Source organism: Capsella rubella, unplaced genomic scaffold, assembly GCF_000375325.1.
Source record: "Capsella rubella cultivar Monte Gargano unplaced genomic scaffold, Caprub1_0 scaffold_1, whole genome shotgun sequence".
In the NCBI taxonomy this organism is placed as follows: domain Eukaryota; kingdom Viridiplantae; phylum Streptophyta; class Magnoliopsida; order Brassicales; family Brassicaceae; genus Capsella; species Capsella rubella.
In genome coordinates, this window is record NW_006238923.1 from 12,568,137 (window position 1) to 12,594,629 (window position 26,493).

Consider the following 26,493-nt stretch of genomic DNA (forward strand, 5'->3'; position numbering starts at 1 on the left):
AAGTTCACTCAGTGGTTAGCTGATTTACAAAGATGCTTACTTTCCAAATTCACTCATCTCATGTTCAATATTCTTCACTAAAACTCAGGAAAATGATAAGACAAAACAGGTTTCACTGTATATATCACCTGGTTGAAATGTGGTGTCACATTGCAACTTTGAGGAAACCTTGGTGGGAGACTATTAAGCCTTGTGGAGTATCTTGGCTTCTATGGTTTAGTTAAGCAGCCTGGAAGAGAGTTAGCAAAGGAAAAAAAGGAGAAAGACCTGTCTATCTCTGAGGCAAATGCTTAAGCATACTTGATGTCCAAACCTAGCTTGGTGGTGCATTGACTGGGCTTGTTCTGTTTGTAAATCTTTTGTAAAAGGCGTTCATGAGATCTTGCGCGTGGCACATAGGAACTGTGTGTGGCTGTGGTGAACGGGAGAGAGGGTCTTGACTGATGGTTATAGGTAACGATTGCAATGAAGTGTTTAGGCTAGTCGAAAGCAGAGGTGTCTGTTCTGATGCGGGTGGATCACTCTTTGCTGCTCTTACATCATGTTTACAAACCGGACAAAAATATCTCCAACGACCGAGCCAAGAATCGATACAAACAGCATGGAATTCTAAGTCAAAAAACAAGAAAAGAAGACAACAAACCATTTAATTATGTGCAGAAGCAGATCATTCAACCCTCTTTTGAAGAGAACAAAATAGACTTACTGTGTTGGCAAGGTAAGATCCTGAGCTTGTCGCCGATACAATAATCATCAATGCATATAGCACAAGTAATTGAAGTCGAACCAACTTCAAAAACACCCGAAAACACTTCAGTCGGTATCCGTTGTACCAAATTACAAGGTACGCAAGAAAATCCTCGGCCACCACGAGATAAAATAATCACACTTCGACGCCTACGGACGTAGAAATAAGTGGCGAGAACAACAGTCACGATGAACAAAGATACAAAAGTAATAGCCAAGATTGACCACGATGAAGTCCCTAATCCCGGGATGAGCCAAAGCTCCATCTCGGTTCGACCTGCATACCCTTTAAGCACTTCTCCTGACGCTCTTGTAACAAGTACACCATGTATATCAACACCAGACGAGTTTCCTACCACTATATAAAAACCAAACATCAAACTAAAGATGTTTATTTAGTTTGATTCTCGATTTAAAGTAATCCATTCAAGAAAACACTGCACTAGTTGTACAAAAGTTTTTTTCCGAATAAATTAAATTTTAAAAAATGAACATAGTGAATATATAAAATGTGCTTACTATGTACTAAGACCTCATCATATGCATCATTATAGACAATAGCAGCTTTGTAACCAGCTTCTTGGGCCTTCCTAACTTTTACCTCAAAACTACAGCCACCGCGTTCGATCAATACATAAGAACGCCTATAGTTAGATCCTTTCTCGGCCGTGTTCTTCAAATCCGAGCACGCGTCAATAGGCTCTGCGGCGTACAAGAATCCGCATTCACCCGAACTTCCAACAATAGGAGCTGAAAAAACATTTCAAAACATTTCAATAGAGGTATACAAATAGAAGTTATAAAAGATTTTGAACTTAGGAAACTTACTGAACGTTGCTTCGACATCATCGAATGAGAGAATTGTGTTTCTCCCTATCAACAAAACTTTTGATGAAGCTAGTTGAGAAATTACCAACAGAGATAGGATTGTGATACAACTACGGTTCATCTTTGGACTTACCAAACTAAACAATATGCAAAGTTACCACTATGTGTAAGATTTAGTCTAGAGATATTGTGGAAACGATACAACAAGGTAAGAGATGATGCACATCCATAGGAGAATTTTTCTTCATTTAATTAGTATAATAATACCATGCTTTTCACGAGTGATGTGTTTTTTAATCAGATATTACATAGTCAAAGAATTGTTTTGAATTTTTGAAGTTTTACTTTTATATTTTACTCAACTTGACCCGTATAGTGTTGCAACACGTTCCCAAAATGTGCCACATGAAATTTACATGTTATATAAGAAATATTACTATTATCTTTGTAACTATGAGTATTGTAATGTAACTTGTGAGCATTCGTGATTATTATTTCTACATACTAGGTTAACCCATATAGGTTTGTTTCCACACCCAAAAAGATGAACAATGGTCACTATTTCCTCACATGGCATTAATTATATTTAAATCTGGTCACAAAAACTCTTAGCTAACTAAACTCTTTATGAGAATGAGGCCATAACTTTTTGTTCATGAAGCTAGCACCAAGAAACTAAGAAAGGGCATGCTTATAGATACATTAAACAACGAGGCTGTTCGTTTCACTGCCGCAGCTAGTTGCGGCTGCGGCGGACGCGGGTAACGATGTTCGTTTGGTCACCGCCAGGAGCTGCGTCATAAAGCAGCGTTCTGCGACGAAAATTTTGAAATGCCAGTTTTATTCAGCGGTGGTGATCAACATGTTGCGTTCAATTTGGGAATTGACAAAAACACCGTTGCTTTGTTCAATGTTTTACAAATCAACCTAACCTAATTTGGACATAATTCTAAGAGAAGAAGAAGAACGAACGTCGAAGAATAGAAGAAGAGCTCCAGATTCGATTTCTCTGCTCCTCTGCTCTCATCTTTGTTATTTTGGTAAGCTATTATGGATCCTCTTCTATAATTTTCTCAATCTCTGTTTCAACATAGATTGAGATTAGTTGATTTGTGTTGTTTTGATGGGTTTTTCTTTGATGGAGAAGTAGATGGAGAAGGAGAAGGAGAGGAAGAAGACGGAGAAGAGGAAGAGGAAGAAGAAGAAGAAGGACATATTGCATATGAGCCGACCGGTGATCGAGCGATGGAAAATTTGTGTACCGACATTACTAACGAATATGGTAAAGGACATTTACCTTATTAGAGATTTTTACTATTTTTGTTTATGACTTCGTTTATTATTTAAGTTAGTGACTTCTTCTATCTTTTATGTTTATGATTTGGGTTATTATTTTTAGTTAATGACTTCGTCTATCTCTTTTATTTTGGTTTATTATTATTATTTTTAATTTAAATTAAATTTAAACCATTACTAGGTGAATATTTTTTTTAATGGATGCAAATATATTTAAGTTACATTATGTTGATCAAAATATATTTTAATTATTACTAGCTAAATAAATGCTTCTTATGAATGTAAATATATTTAAATCACATTTTTTTTGATTCAAAATACATTTAAGTTATAATTATTTGATTAAAAATAAAATTATACAAATTTGCAAAAATTGAATGGCAAATTGCCGCAGCGTCTGTAAAACGAACATAAAATCAGCGGTAACAGCAATTACGTCAACGAAACGAACATAAATATTGAGGTAGCAGCAGCGGCAACAAAACGAACAACAACCTGCGGCAACATTTGCCGGAAACCAAGAGGGCTAACATCCTTTGTTCTTTCTTTTCTTTTACTCGTCAAATATTGAAGATTAATTCGGATATAGATGTTGCAAAAATTGTAAACAAACTGTATTAATTTTTCGATTTAAATTGCACCATGATGATCAAGACTATGTAGCAGCTCTTGATTTTGGGTGGTAGGCATAAACTTGGTGCCCTATGGTTGGTTCAGTTCCAGATGTGTTACTTATTATGAATCTATGATGATATATCTTAGTGAAAATAACTATTACATTCTCTAACTGACACATAACACTTGGCTGATGTGTTTATACTAAACTTTTCCACAAGTTCTTTTCTTAAGACATGTTATCCTCTAGTAAGATCGTTGATTATGTCTAATCATATGAGTTCCTAAATAACTTTCTCTACCATTGCCATTTTTGTGAATCGATCGTAATGATAAAGTCCCAACTCTTTATGTTAGTCACTACTAATGATAAACTCATAGATGAATTGTATGGAACGATATAGTCATTCATAGTCATAGTCACAAGTACATAATATTCTCAACATAACCAGGAAAACACAAAACCTCACGAGTTCGCTTACCAATCCCATGCACACGTCTAAACTCATCATCCACGAGTCCTTCGACCACCACTCTTCGTATGCTCTCTCTATAAAAATCATAATACAAAACACTAAACGGCTCAGATGATATCAACCTTGAACTAACCATGATAACCTCATCACTATGAGTCTCACCCTTAAGACTAACATAACCCTTAACTAAACCATTCCACTCACTAGGTAAATCACACTCCATTCCCAAAGACAATTCTTGTTTCTTAACATCTTCTAAAACCCACAACACCATCATATCATCATCATCCAACTCAACACTGCCTAGTTTCCCATTGTAGTTTACAAGAGATGACTCGTCTACTATATCAGTATCTTCAGGTACTTGGATTAGGTCTAACTTCTCAGACCTAACATCGAATCTAACTATTGTTTCTGAGCGTTCATCTCCATAGTATACCACACCATCAATGCATAACCCTCCAGAGACCTCGAAATATCGAACACCTTGTGTAATCTCAATCTTTCTCCACTCTTTTTGTTGAGACTGCAATGTGAAAACGTAATGCTCCTGTTGGAAACTTTTTTTCCTACGTTTAGCGTTGTCATGCATCATTACACACAACACTTTGTATTCATCTCCTACAGGATCGTACCCTAGACGTGCATAAACTTGTCTTCCCTTGGATTCAACATCAGGCAATTTCACAATCTGTCCAGTGGTTGGATTACAAACCGCGATAGAAGAGCCATACGTGCAGCACAAGAAACCGTTCACGGGACGAGATTTGATGTAGTAGACAAGACCAGAGATCGTCATGTCGTGTCTGGCGACAACTGTGGATGATTTGTCGGTTCTCTTGTGTTCAGGAGCTGAGAAGATGAAACGTTTGCGAGAGTCGAAGTGTTTGAAGGTTAAAAGGAAACGAGGTTGAGTCTTTGACCTAATCAGAAACGAGTTTACGAAATCTTTACTGCGGATGGTTGAGAACCATAGCTTCGACACAGCTTGGAATCGGATGAGAGCTTTTGCGGGAAGTCTAGAGAGTATCGCTAAGGTGAGATCAAAAGGGATAAAGTTTGTGGAGATTCTGACGCCATCTAGGTTACGTGAGGGAGACGATTGTGAAACTTGTTCCATGGTCTCTGGTGGGGAATCGTTATGATGCTCCACAACCCTATACATAACCAAAGATACCAAACAGAAAAAGAAAATTTATAATTAATTGTAAAAACTCAGTTTCTTATATGGGAAGTTCAATTTATTATGATACATTTATTATTTATATATTTATTGTCAAAATAATTAAACCATTACATTAATTTTCCATTATGTATACTTCTTTTTTTTTGGCAACAATTTCCCATTATATATATGAAATTGATACCCTTTGTTCCTTAAAAGATTATCTTTTAGTCTTACTAGGTAATATCCCGCGCATATGCGCGGGTTGTCGTATATTTATTTAATTAGTTTAATTTATTTATTACTTATAAAAATAGATAAAATAAATTTTAATGTTTATGACATTTTTACATTTTATTTATTTAAATCATACAATAGAAGCATACATCCATATCTTTTGAATTTATTCATTGATTAATTGTTCAATTTTGATAGTAATTTTCTTTAGTGCTTTTAAGTATTTTTTGATAAAACAATAATATTGTTAATGATAAAAATAGGAATGATATTGGGAGAATTTAAAAAATACACTTTTAAAAATACCACTTTTTAAATTTACCCTCTTTTCAAACTTTATCAAAACAACCACAAAAAATGTTAAAATTTATCCATATATGTGTGTAAACTTATAAATATACACACAAATTACCTTTATTTGTGTATAAAATTTTATTTATTTCAATGTCTTACAAATTGGTTTGAATATAACCAAAAATTATTTTGTTAAAATAATTACATACTTTGAAAATAAAATAAATATACATGAATTTGTGAGAAAGAAAAAAACATATAAAGTAAAGCAATGAAGATGGTTTATTTAGCTTGATTTTCTTATGGTACGATGGTCAGAGATCAAAATTTTTGAATCCCATTCGATAAAGTAATTTCCTTATATCCATAAAATATTATTATACATATGTATTATATATTTAATAGTATAAAAAACAATGAAAAAATGAAGAAGTACATAAAATAAAGAAGAAATATAATTGAAAAAAAAGTTTTAACCAAATATATAATCAAGCTCTTACAATGATATCTTAATTGAGCTTTCAACCCATGCAAGAACATTAAAAATTAAACAAAGAAAATATTGAGAATATCATATATGGTGGAGGAGGATGTAAAAATGAGTATTTATAGGATAAATATGATGTAAGTTATAATTCTAAAATAATTAAATTATAGGAGTTATAATTATATTTTATAGTGTGTTAATTGAAATGAAATGGAGGAAACAAATAGTCAATTGAAAGGTTATATAGTTTATGTTACAATTTAATAGTAAAGCATGGATTTCAAGTATGAATTAAAGTATATGACTAAATGTGTTAGATATTTAGTTTAATTAAAAGTAAATATTATAATTAAAAAATAAATGCTAAATGGACCAATAAGGAGAAACCTTAAAAAACTCCCAAAGAATAATTTTATTTTTTAATTTGATTTTATATTCCTCTTAATTTAAGCTATAACTCTAGGTTTAATTATATTTTTCATCGTTGTAGTATATATAATAGATAGAAAATTGAATATCAAATTGTTTTTTATATAGGAAATCAAGTATAAAATTCAAAGTTAACAAAAATTATAATGTTGTTTATATGTTGAATCACAAACTAAATATAAATATAAGGATCATTATTCTTAAAAGAATGTCTTACAAATTGGTTTGATAATTATATAACAAAAAGTTTATTTTGTTAAAAAATTACATACTTTTGAAATTAAAATAAATATACATGAATATGTGAGAAAGAAACAACATCCAATGTAAAATAATGAAGTTGGTTTCTTTAGCTTGATTTTCTTATAACCATAAAATATTATTATACATATGTATTACATTTAAAAATATAAAAAACAATGAAGAAATAAAGAAATACATAAAAACAAAAAATAAATAAAATTGGAAAAAAAACTTAAACTAAATAATTAATCAAACTCTTAAAATGATATTTTAAATGAGTTTTCACCCCATGCAAGAACTTTAAAAAAAACAAAGAGAATAATGAAGATATGAGATATGGTAGAGAAGGATGTGAGAATGGCTATTTATATGATAAGAAGGGATGTAAGTTACATTTTTAAAATAATTAAAAATTAGAGGAGTTATAATTATAATTTATAGTGTGTTTAATTAGAATTCAATAAAGAAAACCAATAGTCTTTGAAAATTTATATAATTTTCAGTTTCATTTTAGTATTAAAGTGTGAAACGTAATGTATATGATTAAATATGTTTTTTTGGTTTAATTAAAAATAAATATTATACTTTAAAAATAAATACAAAATGGAAAAATAAAGAGAGTGAAACCTTACTTTTATATATATGATTTTAAATAATTTTCCACCAATAAGCCTTATAAAATTTGTTGTATGATATATGATTAAATTCTTTCATTTTCTTTGCCATTTGATTATAACTTATAGTGTAATTAAATTTTGTATTGAATGATTGTCATAAACATTTATTTATTTATTTATTTTGTTGAATGATATATGATTAAGTCCTTTCATTTTCTTTGCCATTTGATTATAACTTATAGTGTGCTTAAATTTTGTATTGAATGATTGTCATAAACATTTATTTATTTATTTATTTTGTTGAATGATATATGATTAAGTCCTTTCATTTTCTTTGCCATTTGATTATAAGTTATAGTGTAATTAAAATTTGTATTGAATGATTGTCATAAACATTTATTTATTTATTTTAAAAAAAAATTAAAGCCTTAAATATTTTTCCACCAATAAGGAGAGAGTGAAACCTTACTTTTATATATATGATTTTTTTTCTTACAAATCTATACAAAATTAATTACTTTATTATTATTATTTTTTATATACATTGTTTTTCGTCGGTTGAAATGTGTTTAGATAGATATTAAATGATGTCTTTGTTTAAAATTAAAGTAAATAAAAATTAAATGATATTTTAATTAGTGTGCAATAGGGTATTAACCTGTGCTAGCCGCTATGTTTGTTTTGATTGTCAGAAATTTTTATTAGAATCAATAATCAATTATATAACTATAGATAGCATGCAAACTTATTCTATTTTTTAATTTACATTTTAAGCAATATTTGTTATTATAAAAAAAATTAATAAGAAACAAAAAGTAAATAATTATAGAGAAATTCCCTGGACTAGCATCATTTAACTTCTTCTTCCACAAATATCATACACTCTTTAATTTGATATTAATATCATTAGTTTTTTTGATTAAAAGACTAAAACACCCTTGTGTACAAACCAAACAACCATACGATTTGAGAGTGATTGAATCACACAATCTCCAGTCACGAGCCCTTGTCACTGTCTTCGGTGATGAGCTCGTCGTTGAACCGCCGGTGAGCTTCCAATTTGTATCTGCTGGCGAGGTCGTGTCACCATTCTCGTCAAGCTTCCATCGTCGTCGTTAGTTTCGTTTCTTCACCGTGTTCATTGCGTTTGTCGTTGTCTTCACTGTTATTGTAGATTTAAGCTTTGATTAGGTGTTATCATCATTTCAGCTTCGATTCTAGATTTGATTAGGTGTTGCTTCTTTGGATTTGATTAGTTTGTTGTTGTGGATTTGATTAGGTGTTGCTCTAGATTTGATTAGGTGAATTCTGGATTTGAGAATATTCATCAAGCTCGTGATTTTGTGTTGTTGTGGATTGGAATCGTTGTTTGTTTTGCTGAGGATTTGAGAACTAATCGAATAGTGAATTGTTCTTTTTAATAGGTTTTGCTTTGATTTGAGTTTAGATTTTTGAATTGATTATGCTTAATCGACTTTTCTTTGATTAGTATTGGGTGTAGTGAATCGACTATGTTCAGTTAGAAATAGATGCTACGTTGATGGAGAATGAACAAGCTTGGTGGAATAAACGTTGCAGATCCAAATTTGTAAGGTGATGTCACATTCGATTAGTGTGTAATGTATCTTAAGCTTTGGTTGTTTGAATCTCGTTAATATAATTGAATTATACTTACCTTGTGGGGAGTGAAAATATAATGATATGGATCCTGAGATTTTGCAATCGATTGGTACAATGGAGGATCTCTTTATGAAGTTGATGATAATACTACGTATAAGGTTTTAGCAAAGATGGTGACTGAAGATTTCAAAGTGGATTGATTAGTCAATGCTATCAAACTTAGTTGTGGACTTTCTGTAAGGATGAAGAAGATGGCATGGGGTTCTTTACCTGTGTATATGCAGAATGATTGTCAAGTTCAGACGTTTTGTGAAGACCTTCCTGAAGTTTGTGGAATCCTTCATGAAGTTCGTGAAATCCTTCCTGAAGTTCGTGAAATCCTTCCTGAATATTTGGTATCCTTCTTTCTAATTTGGATTTCCTTAACAATATGTCTTTCTTTCTAATTTGGATTTTTAAATCTATTTATTTATATTTTACCTTAAATGTATAAGAAATCTCATGAGTAATGATTTGATTTTGTGTCTCTCCAAATTTCAAAAAATCTTTCCAAAATGTCAAGAAGTTCTTCCTAAATCCCAAAAGTTCTTTCTAAATATCAAGGTGTCTTTCCTAAATATCAACAAGTCCTTCATAAATATCTAGGAGTCCTTCCTAAATGATAAGTAGACTGCCTGTCTCATTAATTAAAACATCCAAAAAGAGTTCCTAAATGCAATGACTCCCTCAAAAAAATTAAGGACGTTCCAAGTGACGCAACAAATTATCCTCTCATTCATACATATTATCTTGAGCTTTGCCATTGTAGGATTCAAATTCATATATTTGATAATAGGAGATTGTGATGATTACAAATGAGAACAATTTAATATCATCAAAATTGTTATACACTAGAGAGAAGACCCGCGCGTTGCGCAGGATTGTTCGTTATGAATTTTTCCTTAATTATTGTTTATTTGGTATTATATTTTTAAAATTAATGATTGTATGTACATTTTGTGTCGGATTAGTTTGGCTATATTTAGATTTTTTTCCATATTCAGATATTATATTCTTATACGGTTAGTTATTCATTTGTGTGGCGCTGTTGTTACTCTTATTCCAATTAATGTTTTGGTTTTGTTTGGACACATGTATTAATATAATTAGATTAAAAGCTTTACCTTAAAAGGAAAGTGTCACGATAAACCATTTTTTACTCTTTTATTTTATTTTTTCCTTTTTTATTGTCCTATTTTTAAATTTGACTAAAAATTAATTTCTCAAAACTGGAGCGTGCTCTGTTTGTTAGCTCGTTTTTATCTATTTTGAATTTGGGGAGAATCTCGAATTTTAAATATTAACCCATGGCACAGTATTATTTTTGTTAAAATGTTTTGTAATTGAGCATGCACTTATGACATGTCCTGCGAAGCTCATATAATGCACACAAATTTCTTTGTGTTTGATTTAAGAGTCGATCTAAATTTTAGATAGTTTACTTGCTCAATCCAGCAAAGGAGGATGCCGACACCATTTTCGATTTTTTTTATCCTTTGTCGTAGACATTATGCTTTATTTCGTTTTCACCATATTTTGATATGGCGGTCCTCCAAGATATATTTTAAAATTTTAGTTTGATTTTATTTTTTAATAAGAAAATTTTGATTTTTACCTCAATTTGAGAGCTTATATATTCACTTTTTGTATATATTGTTGTAGAACTCATAAGATTAATATAACCAATTGATTATTTTACGTTTTTGTAGAAGATGGAATATAATGTTCTATAATTTTTGAAGTTTTTTTGCACCCGAGAAAGTGCAAAAATATTTTTATATATTCAAGTTTTTCTGATTTCAAAAAAAAAATGCAACCACTATATTTTATTTATTTAAAAAAAAACTTTTGAGTTTGGTAAACGTTTACTTTTATTTAAATGGAATGTTAGTAATAAATAAAAACTCTTTGTAGTATATCATTTTGTGGAACTAATATTTCACTTTTTTTTTATAAGTTTTATATGTATAGTCATATATATTTTTTACTCTATGATGCATTTAATATTTGTCTTCCATTATAAATCTCATTAACACATTAAATCATTGGAAATGTGATAATTACTAATAACATTTTAACAATATATCTTTTAAGAATTTTCAATTTTATTTATTTAGTGTAATTCTTTTTTTCTTAGTTTAATTGTTTTATACTTAATTAAATTTATATCAATTATGACTATATAAATATGCATTAAATAAACATTTGAAATATGCTTAATTTTAGAAAATTGGAGAGAGATAAATATTTAATTTGGGCCTTACATGACAAACCAAACAGGCCATGAAAGATAAGTATTTGGGTCTCAATTATTTGTTTGGTTAGATATTAAAAAAAAAATGCTGATGTGGACAGCTTTAGAGGGAGAGAGAACTCTCTCATCTCAAACGTTATACAATGCTAGATAGATGATTACCAAAAAATGTTAATCAGTTAGTCCTGGTATATTGTTTTATGATAGTGTTCATAAACTATACAAATCTCTTCATAAACGTTCATTAATGCTTCCTAAATTTTGAACAATGCTTTATCCAGTCAACATATGTGAGAAACTTCATTGTATTCAAAAACTAGTTTCTCTTCGTTTTAGATATTGGCTCCTTTATAATGTTGAAATGGAGCCTAGGGAGTGTGATATATGATATAAAGTGCAGATCGTGTCAAGAAAGTCATCCTTAAATATAAAGATCTCTTCCTAAATTTTCAACAGTACTTCCTGAATTTTATCTAAACTAGCATCACCATTCTAAACTAAACTCAGCTGAACTAAACCAATAACTCATAATGACATTCACAAAAATTAAACTCTAACATTTTGTACCACAGGCCCGACCTAAACTCTATCATTCTTAGTAAACCAAACTAGCATTATCAAGCTTGCAATTCACAAACCAAACTCAGGCAGCCATTCACAAAAACAAAACTCTAGCAATCTCTATAACAAATCAAACTCTAGCATTCTCATTACTTATCACAAATTTTAGTATTCTCTAGCACAAAATGTACATTAAAACGACCATAAATTAGCACAAAATAAATTCTACCATGCCAGTCAATAGCCAAGTCCATAACCGGTGAGGCAAAGTTGATTCAAGAAGACAGATGCGAGGCTAGTCAAAATCGAGTCAAGAATCGGCGACGCGAGTCTACTTCGTTTCAGGATCCAGGCGAGTGAAATCGTCCTTTTGAGTGTAGGTCTGATTTAGGAATGCTTGTCGGTGTCGGCAATCGTGAGGGAGAGAATTAGATTTTGTGTGTTAGGGATGGAAATTTTTAGGGTCTGGTGGCGTATATCTGACCCGAAAACATGAAATCATGTTATTTTTGAGAATCTCCTATAATTATATACAAGGGATATAAAATTATTTTAATTTTTTTTTAATAGTCTGGTGTTGATACTATATACATATAACAAATGAAAAGTATATATTTATTTTCTATTATGAATTTTGATAAGAGAATTTTATATGTTATTTTTTCTTATTTTCAATTCTATATTTTATTTTTATTATTTTCTTTTGGGACCATTGTTTGCGGAGAGGCTTAAATTAATTGATTTAACCTGTCACCAACGTGCACTTATCTTTTCGGTCAAGTGTGTCCTAAGAGAACTTTACAGTTATGAGTGTTTATGTATACAAGTATCTTAAATTTAAATATTGGCAAGTATTTTTTTTTTATAAATTTACTAAATTTTGTTTATAATTTCTAAAGTTAAGTGTTTCAAGTATTTTTGTTTCTAGATTTTTAGATTTACTAAATTTTGTTTATCGTTTTTTTGTAGGAATATTTCCATATATTCAGATGTTTTTTCAATTAAAAATATAGAAAATTATTGTAAATTTGAAATTCTTAAATATTGAGATGACCGATAGTTAAACAAACAAACATAAAAAAATATAAAATCAAAATGACAATTAAAATTAGATTAATAAATATTTATAGTTTTCAATTATGTTCAAATTTAGTTTTGTTAAAAATTTTAAAGCTATTAACAAATCTTTTAAAAATATATAATTCTACTCATAACTAGTTCACAAAAAATTAATATTAATGATGTAAATATAATTTGTCATTATAATGTTTAAGCTTATATTGGATTGCTTGGTTATAAGAAAACCGATACAAAATGTACTTATGGATACGATGATACTAGTTTGGGACCTTTGGGTATAGTATACTGAGTATACTTTGGAGAAGATGATAATATATACTCCCTCTGTTTCATTTTAAGTGATGTTTAAGACTGTTACACACATAATTTCTCTTGTTTCTATAAAACCATTATTAATTAAGCAAACATATAATTGCTCTTGTTTCTATAAAAACATTATTAATTAAAAGGAATTCAACCAATCACAAAATAAGATGTAAAATATTATTGGTCAAAAAGTATTAAACACATTTAATTTTTGCATAGAAAATTAAAAAAACATCACTTAAATTGAAACAAATTTTTTTGGGCTAAAACATCAATTAAATTGAAACAGAGGGAGTATGTGTTAAAAAATACTTTGGATGTGACTATGGTCAACAGTCCTTACTTTTTGCATTGGGTTTTATAAACTTTGACCAATTTTTAAATTATTACCTTAAAATAAGAGTTCTAATGGAAATAAATATTCACATTTACTAATTAAGAATAATTGAAAAGAGAAAAAAAATCCAAAACAAATTTCTAGTCAAATATAATTCATGTAGTTTTCATTAAAAAAATAGATTTAAAGGGGGGGGGGGGGGGGGTTCTCGTTTTTTTTCTCTTCTTGATAGAGATTCAATTGTGTACTTTATTTTTGGTTAATCATTTATATATCATATATGATTTGGAGCAGACGAAAGAGGACATGCATGTTAATCGACGATAAATCTCTTAAAGATGAACCTTTTCTTTTGAAATACAGAATCATTTTCATAAGTTTCTAACAGTTTTTTTGCGCAAACAATGTATTGGACATTATTCTTGTATCGAGTTCTAGCGCGAAAACGTCCAGTCAATTATATATACCTTGCTTTATTACAGTTTTCTTGAATTGGAATAATCAGTATTGTTATTTTAACTGCTTTATCGTTTTAATATATTTTTGAAGTCTTTGAGTCATCAATAACAAAATGCGTATGCTTGGAACCGGTTACAAAGGACGATGGCTTGACTAAACTAAGGAGGGGTTATTGGATCATTGATTTCGATGGATTTGGAAATCCAAACAAAAATTTTATGTTATTCAATCATTGATTTTAAAATAACTATCAAAATCATGTGTTATTGGTTGTATGATTTTTAAATACTAGTTAAAATCTTTTGTTATTCGTTTAGTGATTTGTTTTTGGATTTTAAAATCCGCAGTATGTTTTAAATGAATTTGAAAGGATTTGATAGTGTAAAATAGAAGGATTCAAATCCAAGGATAAAACATGTTATTTCAAAATCCATGTATTTTGATTTCATAAATATAAGGATTCACAAATTCTATGTGGATTTACAAATCAATAAAACCCAAATTTATTTTCCTAAGTTTCTAAGCTCATATATTTTAACTATTTTTGCCATCTTTTGAGTTAAATTTTGCAACAAATTTTTTGTTATCATAGTTTTTTAGATTTGGTATTAATTATCACATGTTGATGGATTATTCCTAAAGTTTTTTTAAGAACAAATCATGCATACATAGGGGAGCAATGTCTTTGGATTTTAACAAAATTTGGTTGTTGTCTATCCATCTCTTTGAATATTTATATGTTGATTGAGATTATTTTCTAAATTGATATATATAGATATCATCAATTTTTTAACAGAAATGTATTTTTTTCTTTCAAAAATCGTATTGTACTGATTTGAATTGCTGTCCACACTAAGATTTGTTGATAAATCATTGAGGTTTTAATTTGGGAGAGAAACTTTATCAGCCCTGTTCATCATTATTCACAATTTTAAGATAATATTGGAAATTCAATGAGCAGTTTTTGCTATGTTACATTTTTGTTTAATTTTTTTATTAATCAAATTTTTTTTATATTGTGTAGAATATAAATTAAGCTGACAAAAAAAGACTTTATGTCACTAGTTTTATGAAGAATTGATGCAAATCAACAGATCCAGAACGTACAGCAACATGAGGAAAGTTTAAAGAGTAGAAGCGATCGATGTAAAGAAATATGAAACAGAGAACATATTGGATAATTCATTGAACAATTGACCTCCATGCTAGCGTAAACGACAAATCTCGGTTAGTTTTTATATACAGTTTTGCTTGATAGTTTCGATTGAATTTAGCTTAGCTATAAGAAACATATATATTTAACAAAAATATGATTCGTTACTCATTCGCTGTAAATGGGGTTTACATCAATATAGGTAAGAAAATTAATTCATCAGAAATAAATTGATCAAACTAAATCTACATTCGACGTACATACGACATCTTTGCCACATACGTCGTATGTAAGTCGTTAATAAATTGTTGATAAAACTTTCAACAAATAACAACTATTAAAATTATGGTAATTTTTTTTCTTTCAAAATAACAACCGATTTAAGATTATAAAATTAGGTTTTACAATATAAAATTTTAACATTAATTATTCATAAATAGTATGTCGTTAATTTAATATAACTACTTCCTTCTAATATCGTCGTATAGTTTCATAGCTAATGAATGCCCTATTATTATCTAAACAATCATTAGATGATTATTCATTATTGATTCATAGCTAGTAGTAATGATTACATCAAAATGCTTCTTAAAAAAGGAAAATTTTCTATTTTTGGGATTTTGTTCTTTTCACTTGCCAATTTATCTCACTTATTTCTCATTTATTACCGTTTAAACAGAAAGCAACATATATATATATATATATATATACATATATACATTTATATTTTTTCTAGAAAAGTAAAAAACATTTGCACATACGAAGAAACATATAACCATAATAGTCTGCGATTGTGAGCATATTTTTTCATGCTAAAAGATATCCATTTCCAAGAAACCAACAAATATCAAGTGCATAGTATCTTCCCTAGAGAGTAAATAACGAAAGGTTTTGAGAAAATTTCAAGATAGAAAAACTCTATCTGTAGTATATATCAGAAAATGGATATATGTAAACCTCAATTTGGTTGTTATTGGAATCCTAGTAGCCATCTCACAGAACTTTCAAGAAGGAAAGATACACAAACCTGAGTTAAGGCTCTAGCAATATATGATATGTCTAGTTAAGGTACTACATCTTAGATATTTTCTACCTACCATTGTGGCACTTTTAAGTTAGTTTTGTGTACGTTACCTTTTTGATATTTTAAGAGATGGCTACTAAGAATTTAGTGGCTACCAAGTTTGAGGTTACATATATCCTTCTTTTGATATGTCTTACGTATAAATTGAAATTATCTCAATACCTTTGGTTGATAGTATTCTCTAGAGAAGAAAATATGCTCTTGCTATATTGTTGCTTCTTGAGAATGGCTGCCTTTTGGAATGGAACATTATGCTCACAATTGTAGATTATCATGCTTATTTGTTCCGCCTAAGTGCAAAACCACACAATAACGTCCTTTTTAATATATAATAAGATCATATATACATAACCTTGAATTGAACCACTAACCTTTAGTACACTCTGCAAATTCCTGGCCCAATTGTTGACCAAATATTGATTAATGCTTATAATCACTAGGATGTATGGGATTCAAATATCAGATAATGGTAATAGAGGCAAGTTCACATGAGATATTTGAAGTTGTGCAATTATAACCATTTATCGTGATTCCACACATTGAAAGTGTCCATCATGGATATAGAGAAATAAGGATTGTTTGTCGTGGATCATTAAAGGTGTCCATCATGAGCATGCATAATGAAATGTTGTAGAGAAAAAGTGTTATATGTGGTGGATCTAATAGGATGGGAGTGCATTATCCGTGGGAGAATCATCTTTGTAACAATTTTCATAGTCTTCTTATGATTAAAAGAGAAGTACAAAATCAAAAATGTACACAAATGTCCTTAAGAAATTGAAATTGATTTTCAATTTGAAGCAAAGGAGAAGGAATTTTGAAATCAATTGAGGGTAAAATTGGTATAAATAATCGTGATCAAAATCGAAATCTATACTAAAGAGGATCTGCGTCCTTTACTGACCTAGTTGCTCGAATCCGTTTAATGACTGCCGAAATTGGGCCTTCATGTAGGCCTTTACCATTATGATTTCGATTATTATTAAAGCATGGTATATTATCTACTCTATTATAAAGTCAATAGAAAGCCCATGAAACTACTAATTAAAATTTTGGCGGCCTTCCAAAGTTTTTTAAACCATTCCACTAAATACATAAGATATCCAGCGAGTGATTTTAGCTTCTTAATGTTAAGTGAATCTTCTTATAATTAAAACCTGTGACAAAGCATATCTCAACAGTTTAGGCATCTATCTGTAATTATTAAATTATTAATTCAAAGAATATACAAATTGATACAATCATATCAATAAAGAGAATCAGCCGCTTAGTTTACGATCCGTAACTTCATTGTAATCAATCTATATTCCTAAATTTACAAAACCGAATCAAAGATTGCCTTCTTCTCTCCCAAATTTTCATTAACGGACTCCTTTTTGTTAATTTTATTATTTTAATTTTGTTGAATCATATATATTGTACCAATTTTTTCGGTTGTAGTTTTAATATATCTATATTAAAAATTTTGAAGTACCTTTTGGAAAGTAATCTTTTAATTTGTATTATTTGCAATCATAAACCCTTGTCATTTGAATGAATAACAAAACTTCAAGGTAATTTTTGTAATTAAATATAATAAAATTGCAAAACTGGAAATCAGTTTTTATTACATTCAACAAAATTTCCAAAAATCTCTCCCTAATAACTCAAATATTTCTCCCATATACTTATATGATCTTATTTGTTGTAAAATTTATATTATTACATAAAACATTTGTATAATAAAAATATAAATTTCTGCATATGTTACAATTTGAATATTTGAAATCGAACGTATATTACTCAATCGATACAAAAAAATTGTACTAAAGTATTATTGATAATTGTGTAGCACGAGTCATGTGATGGAGCGGATTATAATTTACATACAAAATAATTTAATCTGAAACTAGAGTATTTAAACGAAAGATGTTATGCCAATATAATTTCATTATTTGAATATTAGACTTATTTAATTAAGTTGATCAAATTACGATTACAAAAAAAATAAATTGTCATGCAATATTTCTTGGGTTAAATCAGAAATAACAATCAAAATACAGAAGTACAATTTTATATACCAAATAAAATTAATACAAAAATATATTTCAAAATATTATCTCGTGGTGTACCGCAGGTTAAAATCTAGTTTTAATAAATAAGGGAGGCATTGGTCTCCCCTCATTGACCAAAAAAAAAGTAAACGGAAAAGTAATAACGTTTTTTTATTTGATAATTTTGACACAATTTGGATTGTCTGGGTAAGAAATCAAATTTTAGACAGTTCTAAAACCAATATTATAGCCGGTATAACTTGGTCTAACTTTTTCAAAATTTTGGTTTAATCAATTACTTTTTTTTCCTTTATAAGACTTGTTATCATGAATCAAATATAATTTCAATTCGACTAGCAAGATATATTTCAAGATATTTCTAGGTATAATTTGGGTCATAAGGACATACTTCTGAGATATGGAGTTTTATGTATAGTCCTATACTAACTTTCAAGACACATTAAATATTTATAAAAAAATATGATTGGTTCTCATTACAGTCGAATAATATATCGTATTGTTTTTGTAATAATATTCTCCTCGATTATCTCTAGTATATCCAATTATTGGTGCTCTGTTTTTCGATTACCGTCTCGTTGCTTTGTTGAAATTGAAAGACTTCTCCGTGCCTATTTATGGACTGGTAACCCAAACAACAGTCCTGGCTCAAAAGTGCCATGACCAAAAAAGAGGATGGATGATATAATATTAGGAACTAGCTATAACCAAGAGCAAACCATACCAGCCAATACGAGCCTTAAACCAACCATACTGCACTGAATGGAGAATTTCTTGCGCAAATAAAGTTCGGATCAAGCACATGGACTAGGATTGATTATTTATAATAAAATACTAAAGATTTATGATGAATCATAAACCAACGAACCAGATAAAAGATCGTCCATGATAACTTAACCGGACCGCACCCTGTTCAATTCCACTGAACAAAAAAAAATTTCCTCAACATATATCTAAGATTCATCGACAAGTTGGCTTTTTAAAAGTGACTCATTATACCAGAATTATATACGAACAAGCCAGACAATTAGATAATCAGCACGATGTACCATACAAATCATTATGAATCCTAGTTGATCGACTAAATAAGGATTTTCACTTAACCAAATTGAAGGTTTTCCAGCCAATCACACATTTTAAGAAGATTGATCGAGCCATAACTAAAGACGAACGTCCAGAAATCAAAATGTTTCAAAACAAACCATTCTCACAATACCATAAGCAAGCGTATGGAACCACTAGTCAAACTACACGGCCATTCAAACTGAGATTCATGATCCCTGTCAATATGGGTATTTTTGGAAGAACGAATAAGAAACAATTGTGCACCAATGAGATAACTTGATAGATTCCTATGTTATCCTTCCTAGACACGTTTGTTGGCGAATTAAGTTGTAGTTTGGAGAACCTACTCATCCATTTAACCTTGGCTTCATTATTCACCAAATTAACCATATCGAGCAGAATGATTGAGCCAAAACACCTTTAGTTCGAGTTGGTTTAGCACGTACTCATTTGGCCTTACCCGAAGACCATATGTTACCGAAAATGAAACTTTCCTTATTAATTTCACTGTAGGCTTATGTTTGGAAACCTAAAGAACTTCTTTATCATTTAGAGACTCTCCAAGACGCTTTCCTTATGCTGTTGTCACTAGAATAATTAGTGTTTAACTAATTTCGTTAAACACTAATTATTCTAGTGAAATCACACTAGGAGATTTTAAACCTTAACGACTCTTTCTACCAAATTTGTTGCATTTTAAAGACTCTCTAAACATTCCAGAACTTTCCATGAAGTTGTATATTCCTCTCCAAGCTTTCAAGATACAAGCCAAGAGACTTTCCTTATTTTGATTTTTACCTATTTTTTCATCCAAACTCCAACGACCATATTCTTTATGATTTGCAATTTATTTTTCTTGGTGTAGGTTTTCGCCGTTTTATATCGAGCCTATAAAAGCTAGATTCATTCATCATAGTAAAATACCCTTTATTTATCTTTTTTTGTTTGTTATCAAATCTCCAACGACCATGTTTGTTTATTTGATTTTACTGTTGTTTAATGATTGGTTACTTAAAAATACATATATTTTGTATTAGTATATTTGAGTATAGATGACTAATTTTACAAAAAACTGAATAAATATGTATTTTTTGGATCTAATAAGATATCACTACGTTGTGAATGTGTTTGGTCAAACTTGAATCATGTAATAAAATGTTAGCCAATAAACTCAAGGAAAAAGATAGTGAGCTACATGAGAAAAATACATGATCACACATCCAAACTATAGAAATGTATAGCTAACTACATGAAATACATGTATTGCATGCCTACATATATGTGGTCAACATCACAATCATTTTATTCTAGTATTGTTAATTAGGAAGACGATTTATATATTATGACATTATTTTGTAAAAATTACATCGTGATGCCAATACAACAACAACAAAATTATATCTTTTCATTTAGGTTTTTGTGAAAAAACCGCAAATCGCATTTTTTTGCATCTTTATCCCCCAACTTCTAAAACTGCAGGCCAGTCATATTAAGTAAAGAAAAAAAAAAGTGTAACACGACTTCATCCCCGGTAACTTTGTAAAATATTGATAAATATGATGTGTAACAGTAGAAACATTTAGAAAATACGTAGAAAAGTTATATTGCGTATTAATTATAACTTTACCTTGCAAACATAGGCACATCCAGGACTCCAAATAACAAAGGTTACGTTGTATTAGCAGACAAGTGAAACAAAACATGTTGTATTCCCCTTTTCCCAGATTATTAGTAACTACTAAGTAAATAACATCAAATTCCACAAAATATAGTCGATATGAAGTCAAAACTTTTTAAAAATGTGATATACCAAAAAGTGGAAATAAGAATCGAAATACATTAAAATCTCAAAGTGAGGTAAAATTCAAAGTTTTTATATTAAAAGATAAACTCAAACTAACATTTTAAACTATATTTTAGACGATTGCGAGAGGATGAGGATTGAAGTATGATGAAGAATAAATAAAGCATAATTCCAACGGTAGAGGATAAAAAAAAATACAAAATGGTGTCGTCAAGCTCTCTTCGTACTTGAATATCCCATCCAAATTAATCCGTTGGTTACAGTAGTATCGTCCGACTAAATAAGGTTTATACATAGTAAACAAAATAAAATAAAAATATTGGCTTTTATCGAGTAAAATAATATTAAAAAAGGCAAACAAATTGCCCAAAATTTAGATGGACTCTTAAATCAAAGAGAATGCTTTAATAATTTTTTTTAATCAAATTTAAAATAAGACTATAAGAAAACAAATTCAGGAAAAAAAAAGAGTAACAAATGGTTTATAAACTGGTCACGGCCAAACACATACGACACAAATGTATATACAAACGTAAATTCTTAAAAATATAACATCAAATAGAAAAACATGTTAAAAGAAAAAAATATAGCAAACAATCACGCAGAACGTGCGGGTTTCCTCTTTAACACATAAATAAAGAGTAGTTTAATAAGATCATGAAGGCGATTGGTGATGACTTTTAAGGCTTTAAAATGGTTTTAAAGCCTTAAAAGTAATTAATTTGCCAATCAACATTTTTTGCTTTTATTTTTTTTTAAAGCATTAAAAGTCACTTCTTGTTTTTCCTTTTTTGTTTTCTCATTTTTCTCAAAGCGTCAAAAACCTGGCTTTAAATTTTATCAATTAAAAAGATTTATTTTTCATATCCCCATTACATTTAAAACCTTTTCACAAGTTTATAAATATATTTTATTTTTATAAATTAATTACTCTCATTTTTTCTTGTTCTTTTAAGATCCATTTCAATAGTACTATTATTTTATAAATTCATTTATAATATAATTTATATTTATTATAAATATAAAATAATAATTATAAAAATAACATGTATAACTTTAAAAGTTGTTCATTACCAATCAGATTTTAACAGTAAAAGTTTCTACAGCCAAAGCATCTACATCCAAATTCTCTGCAGCCAAAATTTTAAAGTTAAAGTCTCTACAGCCACAAGTAACAGTCGTTACCAATCGACCTTCATATCTTAGTATCATATAGTATAAGCTACATTAATATATGTATAAAGAGTTTTTTTTCTTTTGACAAAACTTTTTTTTTTTTTTGTATTATTATCACTAGGCCGTCACCTTATTATATTGTACATGCGCATATGGGGGATCAAAATTGTCAACCACATGAAACTTCCTTTTACCAAAATTAAAATAAAAAAAAAATAAAAAAGTCAGACGAAAATAACCAAATAATGCATGTAATCATTTTTTTATGGTTAATCACTGCACGTCTGACACATTCTATTATTTATTTTTAAAACACAAATTAATTTCCAGTGGCGTTTTATTTTGTAAAATTTTACAAAGTATCTAAAAATTGCATAGAAAATTGCATCTCCTACTCATGTTTTGTCAAATTGAACTACTCTCTTTTGGTTAAAATCCTCTGATTTTCTTGAATTATTATGTACTCACTTCTGAAGCATTACTTGTTGTTAAATAATTACTCAGCAGCTTTAAGATTGAAGTACTCTATTTATGTCATAGAAATACGATCATTATATCACAAATTAAGCTGCAGAGATCGAAGTTGTATGTGTCCGAAAATCATCAGTGAACCATACAAAATTAGTGCTATCTATATCGTACCTTGGTATTGCTATATTATACGATGTACATTTTTTTTTAAGGAAGCAATATTATATGACGATAACTATTACAGAAATTCATATTAACATCCATAATACCTTCACGATCTTACATCCTACAAAATTAATTGAGAAGTACACAAATAAAATAACCTTATCAATTATTGTAAAAAATTACATTGAAATGCTATTAAAAAAAGTTTTAAAATAAGAAAAAAAACGCTAAAGATAATAAAGATAATTAAACAAACAATAAAAAAAAATTAAGTATATAAAATCGCAAGATAAAAAATAAATTAAATATATAAAATCAAAAAATAATCAGACAAATACATTGTTTGTTTGGATATACAAACACATATACAAATTACATAAATGTTTAATTAAATAATAACAAAATAATTATTATAAAATTGTACCCTCTCTCTCTAAAAAAAAATATAAACCATTGGATAGCATGACACATGGATAAAGATAAAAAGTAAAATAATCATATTAGTTTTTTAATCTACAAAATCAACATTTTAAAACAATTTTTTTTCCAAAACATTAATCTACGAGAAACCGAGGGAATATCAAATAAAGAGTTCAGCCCACCAACGTAAAACCCTGGGTTTGTACCTAGTTTATAATTAGAGAAGTTGGCAAACATGAGAGAACATATTTTTGTATAAAAACTATACAAACGTGATCATATGCATTTCCCAAATCAGATTCAGCTTCCCACTTTTCCCGTTTACGAAATTTCCTTATTACATGTTTGTATTAATTTATTTTGTACATGAAATTTCCTTATACGTTTCCTGGCCGTTGACCATGTTCTTCCTTTGTTCCTTGTTTAACGGAAATAATAAGAGATAGCTTTTAAAATAGACACAGAACCTAAAACAGAGAAGCTATCTATCACTGTGTCTTGAGTCTTGACTTTGTGATAAAACATGGAAGCAACAAGAATGGGTTTTGGACTTAGAGCTTATTCTCACCTTCGAAAATCCCCTCACTGTCCTAAGACCAAGCTCTCACTATTCCCTCGCCGTTTGCTTCACATCCACACTTTGTCTTGGAAGCCCACAAATCTCGACTTGTTCGTTGTAAGGTCTCATGATCTTGAAGGTAGTCGTCCTTCAACGCACTTTTCTCCTTCCCTTTGGGGAGATCACTTTCTCTCTGTTTCCCTCGACCGCGCTGTAAGTGAATATGAACCTTTTTCACGCGTCTTGAAGTAGAAAGAATGGTTCTTGAAAAGCTACATGATAAATTGATGAGGTAAATAACACAAAAGTGTTTAAAGGAAGAATTATATTAGACTCTCATTAATATAATGTTACAATTTACATTATCTTATATAGAGATTAGGATAAACATAAATGTAAATAATATAACTAAAGATAATGTTAATCTTTCTAAACTTAATATTGACATGTATCACATATATTCTAGAATAATATCTTCTTATTTCCATAAGTTTGCTTTATCTTCTTAACCATCCATCTCGGCCTATCTTCGGTTCTCTATCTCCCAATACTACATTGTACACATTTTCTAGGAATTTGATGAACAAGAAAGAGAGATTGAAGCTATGAAGCCACTGGTGAGAGACATGCTTATGTCTTCTCACGGCAGCGACAAGGAGAAGATTCGTCTCATCCATTTGCTCATCAGCCTCGGGATCTCTTACCATTTTGATAAGGAGATTCAAGAGATCCTTAAACAGAGTTTCACAAAGTTGGATGACCTAATAGTCGGGGAAGATGATTTGGAAACAATCTCCATCATGTTTGAGGTCTTTAGACTGTACGGTCACAAGATGTCCTGTGGTAAAAAAAATCATTTATCCCCAGCTCTTAGTTTTTATTGGTTTATTGTTTTACTTAACCAAACCAAACTTGTTTTAACTTGATTAAGTTTCAAAATTCTCGAAATTTCCATTAGAATCAATCTCCAAATCCCCAAATTTCCCAATCCCTAACTTTGGATTTAACGATTGTGATGATTTCTCACAGAAATTTTGAGATTCTCAAAGCTTAATCGAGTTTAGGTTCGGGGGACTAGGTTTAGAACTTTTATTTCGGGGAGAAATAGTATTCAAACTTTTCTTTCGGGTTCAGTTTCCTTTTATTCGCATACATGCATAAAATATGTGTTTACCTATAAAATCTGCTTTTGCTACGTGGTTTCATTGTAGATGCCTTGTATAGATTTAGAGGTGAAGATGGGAGGTTCAAGGAGAGTCTAGCCAGAGATGTTAGAGGACTGCTACAGTTGTTCGAAGTAGCGCATCTTGGAACATTCTCTGAAGATATAATGGATGAAGCAATGAGTTTTACTAGGAATCACTTGGAGTCTTGGGTATATGGCAACGTATCTAGTGAAACTACTCATCTCTCTAAGCATATACAAAACTCATTATACATACCTCGATACTGTAACATAGAAGTATTAGTGGCAAGAGAATATATATCTTACTACGAACAAGAACAAGGTCACGACGAGATCCTGCTCAAGTTTGCAAAGCTTAGCTTCAATTTTTGCCAGTTTCTTTACATTCAAGAACTCAAAACTCTCACCAAGTGACTTACTCCTTCTCAATCTTCTTGATAACATATTGTTCTCTATTTCAAAACATTTCAATTCATTAGTTATGGTTTGCAGATGGTGGAAGGACTTAGATCTTGCATCTAAGCTACCTTACATTAGGGATAGGCTAGTAGAGTGTCATTTCGGGGCTCTGGGAGCGTATTTCGAGCCGCAGTATTCGCTTGCGAGAATCATCATGGCTAAAATCATCATGATCGTTGTTGTTGTTGATGATACATATGATGCATATGCAACCCTTCCCGAAGTTACAGCTCTTACAAAATGTTTGCAGAGGTAATCTCTCTCTCCCTCTCTCCCTTTCTCTATGTATCAGTACTGTGTATATCCATATATGTATATGCATGGATCTTTCTTTCTCCTTTTAAATTGATTCAAGCTTGGGAAAAAAATCTTTATATATGAGAACCAGGTGGAGTATTGATGTCAGTGATACATTACCAGACTATTTACGAATCGTTCTCGGAAGTTTGTTTGAAGTCATGGAAGATATTGAACTAGAGATGAAACCAAAAGGAAGATCGTACGGCGTGACACAAGCAATAGAGAAGGTAATCAATATTGGGTAATTTAAATTTCTATACTCAGTTTACCAATAAATTAAGAATATAGCTTTGTTAAATGTATAATTAGTTCTCTCTCATCAATTTGTATAATTGGACAAAAATAACTTTTTGCATATAACAAATTATTTAACGAGATAATGATATAAGTATCGACAACACTGTTTATCAAATACATAAGTAATATCATGTTATAAGTTAGATGGATAACTATTGAATTACCATGATAACAATATATATATATATATATATATAAATATAATTATAATAT

General features: G+C 29.7%; 3 protein-coding genes across 3 annotated transcripts in view; 1 reads left to right on the forward strand and 2 right to left on the reverse strand.

Annotated features, from left to right (window-relative positions):
* Positions 1-20: 20 nt before the first annotated feature.
* On the reverse strand, positions 21-1,715 carry LOC17899515 (receptor homology region, transmembrane domain- and RING domain-containing protein 5). Its single transcript, XM_006304377.2, has 4 exons — positions 1,576-1,715; positions 1,267-1,497; positions 707-1,105; positions 21-609 (listed from the first exon to the last, which is right to left on the reverse strand). The coding sequence occupies exons 1-4, from the start codon at positions 1,694-1,696 to the stop codon at positions 314-316; spliced, it is 1,047 nt and encodes a 348-aa protein (XP_006304439.1). The 5' UTR covers positions 1,697-1,715; the 3' UTR covers positions 21-313.
* Positions 1,716-3,906: 2,191 nt separating this feature from the next.
* LOC17900542 (F-box protein At1g30790) lies at positions 3,907-5,082 on the reverse strand. Its single transcript, XM_023788666.1, has 2 exons — positions 4,636-5,082; positions 3,907-4,512 (listed from the first exon to the last, which is right to left on the reverse strand). The coding sequence occupies exons 1-2, from the start codon at positions 5,080-5,082 to the stop codon at positions 3,907-3,909; spliced, it is 1,053 nt and encodes a 350-aa protein (XP_023644434.1).
* Positions 5,083-23,991: 18,909 nt separating this feature from the next.
* LOC17897474 (terpenoid synthase 29) overlaps positions 23,992-26,493 on the forward strand; it is a 4,519-nt gene continuing 2,017 nt past the window's right edge. Inside the window, exons 1-5 of the mRNA XM_006304842.2 lie at positions 23,992-24,251; positions 24,611-24,881; positions 25,250-25,634; positions 25,717-25,935; positions 26,072-26,210. Coding sequence (XP_006304904.2) covers positions 24,003-24,251; positions 24,611-24,881; positions 25,250-25,634; positions 25,717-25,935; positions 26,072-26,210 — 1,263 coding nt within the window. The 5' untranslated portion in view covers positions 23,992-24,002. The remainder of the gene's footprint in view (positions 24,252-24,610; positions 24,882-25,249; positions 25,635-25,716; positions 25,936-26,071; positions 26,211-26,493) is intronic.

What these genes read in the sequence shown, in the direction of transcription:
- LOC17899515 (XM_006304377.2), bottom strand. Translation starts at nt 1,696, where the DNA reads ATGAACCGTAGTTGTATCACAATCCTATCTCTGTTGGTAATTTCTCAA. An exon ending in TGATGAGGTCTTAGTACATA is followed by an intron (nt 1,106 to 1,266) that starts GTAAGCACATTT and finishes GTTTTTATATAG; the next exon opens with TGGTAGGAAACTCGTCTGGT. An exon ending in GATCTTACCTTGCCAACACA is followed by an intron (nt 610 to 706) that starts GTAAGTCTATTT and finishes TTTTTGACTTAG; the next exon opens with AATTCCATGCTGTTTGTATC.
- LOC17900542 (XM_023788666.1), bottom strand. Translation starts at nt 5,082, where the DNA reads ATGGAACAAGTTTCACAATCGTCTCCCTCACGTAACCTAGATGGCGTC. An exon ending in AGATTGTGAAATTGCCTGAT is followed by an intron (nt 4,513 to 4,635) that starts GTTGAATCCAAG and finishes AGTTTCCAACAG; the next exon opens with GAGCATTACGTTTTCACATT.